Here is a 3,963-nt window from a genome sequence, read left to right as displayed (position 1 = left end):
CATGAGGCATCTTGAATAAGCTCTCCTCCGAAGATTAAGGACTTGTTTGAAAGTATTTTTAAAATGATCGGAAACGTTTTTGGTGAAAAAATTTTTAAAATCAATTTTTAGTAAAAATTTAAGTGCATCTTGGAAAAGCACTTTTAAGTACTTTTTGCAAAAAAAACACATTTGGTGCTACTTCTAAAAAGCAATTAAAGTGCTTTTAGAACTCAAAATCAAATTTCACCAAAAACAGTTTAAGTTATTTTAAAAGCACTTTCAAACGAACCATAACTCGAGTAGGTGCGTAGTGCATCTTGATAGCATATAGTAGACCGACCTGCTTCATTTTGTATTTGTACTTGTTCTCGATAGCGAGCAGAAATACGCATTACGAACAAAAAACTTACACTATTCTTCCCAAAACTCTAAGTAATGAGTAGCTAACTGTTGAAACACGCTGCACTGTCATAAAATAAAGAGTAAATTGTAGCTATGGTCCTTTAACTTTAACTCAATTGGAACAATAGTCCCTCAATTAAAAATTCATTACCAGTGGTCTCTCAACTCATTAAAATGTGCAGTTATGGTCCTCAACTAAAAATCCATTACCATTGGTCCCTCAACTTTAATTCAACTGGAGAAACGGTTCCTTAACTTTAATCCAATTGCAGCAATGATCCTTCCAACATAACTCGTTTTGACAAAACTTTTGACGTAGTTGACGAAAATGACCATAATTACACATTTTGATGAGTTGAATGACCCTAATTATATAAATAGTTATTCCAACATAACTTATTTTGACAAAATTTTGACGAAATTGATGAAAAGAACTATAGCTACACATTTTGATAAGTTGAGGGACCAATGGTAATGGATTTTTAGTTGAATGACCATTGCTCCAATTTGATTAAAATTGAGGAACTATTGCTACAATTTACTCTAAAATAAAAGTTGTAGTTTGCACTCCGTTAAGAGCAAGTCCACCGGAGTGATATTTGCCCAGCACCCAGTCCAAATATCAAGCTGAGGGTCAGAGAATTCACTTCAGCCCGTCGGGCTGCCTGACACCCAGCCCAATCCAGGCAACAGACCAGCCCATTTTTGACAGACCCAAAAGCCGGCCTATTTGGCTGGCGCGTGGACTGGACTCGCGCTTGGCAGCGAGTAGAGGACAAAGGGGCAGGCGCTATCAGCCCACTTGTGCTGCAGCGACGTAGCATGCTCAGAGCCGTTGGATTTCCAACGGCTAGTTTTTCTAGACCGTTGGATTTCCAACGGTAACAAAAATTTAAATTTTACTTTTAAACTGGACCGTCTGATCACAGATCAACGGTCCACGTTTCCCCCCCCCCAAAAGGCCCAACGATCATATTTATAACTGTTGGCCACGTGGCAGATCCTTGGCTCTTGGATTTGAATATTTTTCAAATCCAACGGTCCAGATTAATTAACAACATTAAAATTAATTAAAAATTATAAAAAACTACAGAATTTTTTTTTTTAAAATACAGTAAAATTTTAAAAAAGTTATTTTTTTTTCTATAAATACTTAATCCTCATCTTCCACCTTACACCACATTTCAATATTTTCTACACTTTCTATACTATCTACATTTCAATATTTTCTACACTTTAAGAGAAAAAAATATCTTCGTGGAAGCTCATTGAAGATGTTACGTTGTGTGAATGTTGGGTTTACACTACTCATGATCCGATTACGGGTAATGAGATGGATAAGCAAGAAATGTGGAGTAAAACTACGAAAGCGTTTTGCGATGTACATGGAAAAGACACCAGAACTAGTCAAGGTCTTCAAGGTCGTTGGAAAAAACTCAACGCATCCTTTACTTGTTGGAAAAACGTCATCTCTCATGCTTCCAGTAACCTGCGTAGTGGGACAAGTTTAGCGGATCAGGTGACAATATTTTTATTTATTTATATGCATGCCACCCGCATCAATATTTTAATTTATTTAATTTCTTATGTAATTTTTATTTAATTTCTTATGTCATTTTTATGTAATTTATGAGCATTCCACCCGCATCAATATTTTAATTTATTTATTTGTGTTACACCCGCATTTTTTAACACTATCTTATCCCACATTTTTATAGACACTACAAGCTCAAGCATTCTACAATTCAAAGAACCAGAACAAATCATTCAACAAATGAGAATGTTGGGAAATTGTCAAAGGTTGCCCTAAATACAAAATTGTGGCAACCAGTCCAGAAGTTGTCATGCACGGCATGGGTTTACATAATTCGCCATGGCCGAACAAGAAGCAGATACATTTCAAGACGTTGAAGGGACGCTTGAACAAGTGCCCAAGACCTAACCGACTCGTTAGTCCCTCAGGCCTCAAGGTAATAAGGCATCAAAGAAAAAAGGTAGTTCTTCCAAAAATGACTACACTAAATATATGGAGGAACTTGCTCGCCAAGGTGAACTGAACATGGCAGGGGAAAAGGCTAGAGATGAGGAAAAAGTTGCTGCTATGGCAGCAATAATAGCAGCTACTGAGGCCCGTGATGCGGCGGCTGAGAGACAAAGAGAAATAGTTAATCGAGAGAACGAGCTGGTTAGACAAGCACTTCATCAAGAAAATGAAATGCTTAGAGAAGAAAGGATGGTTCAAGCAGATCGTGACACTATAAGCAAGTCTCTAGTAGGACTGTCTCCGAATTTAAAATATTTTTGGACATTGGAAAAAAGAGATGTCGTGCGAAGGAGACGTACAAGAGATGCGGAAACAAGTCAAGGGGGTTCTAGCTACACAAATCATAGCAACCAAGATCCTAGCATCACATATCCTAGCTCCAGAGACTTTGTATAATTTTTATGTAATTTCTTTTTTTTTTAGAATTTTATTTAATTTCTTATGTAATTTTTATGTTTTTTCTTTTTTTTTCTTTTGAACTTTATTTAATTTCTTATGTAATTTTTATGTTATTTCTTATTTATTTTTAAAACTTTATTTATTTTTATTTAATTTATTATGCAATTTTAATGTAATTATTTATTTATTTTTGTACTTTATTTAAACACATGAAATAAGATTACATAAACTCACCAAATAAACTTAAAAACAAAACACACTACATAGAATTACATAAAACTAAAAAAAAAAAAAATACACTTTATTCTTCAACCACAAGCCTCATTTTAATTATCTTCGCCTTCATGCAATCCTCACTGGTGCTCAATCAAGTCATTATGGCGGGTTACGTGCCAGTATGGCTCTTGCACATCAGTGTACCGCTGAACGATCAATTCATTGTAACATCCATCGCGTTCCAACGGCTTGTGTTGCATGGGATCTTCGGTCCAGTCATGAGCACAGTAGATACTTGTTCTTGAGTTGTTCATCGGATCCGGCTCATATTCATCGACGGCATCATAATCATACTCATATTCAACAATCATGTTGTGGAGAATAATACACGTCATCATGATGGATCGAAGAGCCTCGACATCAAACATTTTACCTGCATCCCTGATAATCGCCCAATGAGCTTGCAGGATACCAAAACAACGCTCGACATCCTTCCTACACCCTTCTTGACATTTTGCGAAGTGTTTTTCCTTTTCAATCTGTGGATGTGACACTGTTTTGACAAACGTTGACCACCTTGGGTAAATGCCATATGCAATGTGGTATGATCCCTCGTATTGGGTACAGTTAACCCAATATGTGCATCTCGGCCATTTTCCTTGCAGTAGTTCATCGAACACTGGGGATTGGGCAAGGACATTTAGGTCATTCAGAGCTCCTGGAACACCAAAAAAAGCATGTCAAATCCATGTATCAAATGAAGCCACCGCTTCCAAAATGATGTTTTTGGCTCTTTTTCTGTCGCCATAAGCTCATTACCATGCACTTGAACAGTTTTTCCAAGTCCAGTGCATGCAGTCGATGCTTCCAATCATGCCAGGGAAGCCTTGCATCTCACCCTTCCTCAGAAGCCTTCGCAT

At 36.9% G+C, this 3,963-nt stretch overlaps 1 protein-coding gene across 1 annotated transcript; it reads right to left on the bottom strand.

The window, feature by feature from the left end:
• Nucleotides 1–3,180: 3,180 nt before the first annotated feature.
• LOC139188692 (uncharacterized) lies at nt 3,181–3,963 on the bottom strand. Its single transcript, XM_070806368.1, has 2 exons — nt 3,870–3,963; nt 3,181–3,761 (listed from the first exon to the last, which is right to left on the bottom strand). The coding sequence occupies exons 1-2, from the start codon at nt 3,961–3,963 to the stop codon at nt 3,181–3,183; spliced, it is 675 nt and encodes a 224-aa protein (XP_070662469.1).

This window comes from Malus domestica, chromosome 10 (assembly GCF_042453785.1).
Source record: "Malus domestica chromosome 10, GDT2T_hap1".
Classification (NCBI taxonomy): domain Eukaryota; kingdom Viridiplantae; phylum Streptophyta; class Magnoliopsida; order Rosales; family Rosaceae; genus Malus; species Malus domestica.
Note: the sequence above shows the minus strand (reverse complement) of the source record. Positions and strands in the feature narration are given on the sequence as shown.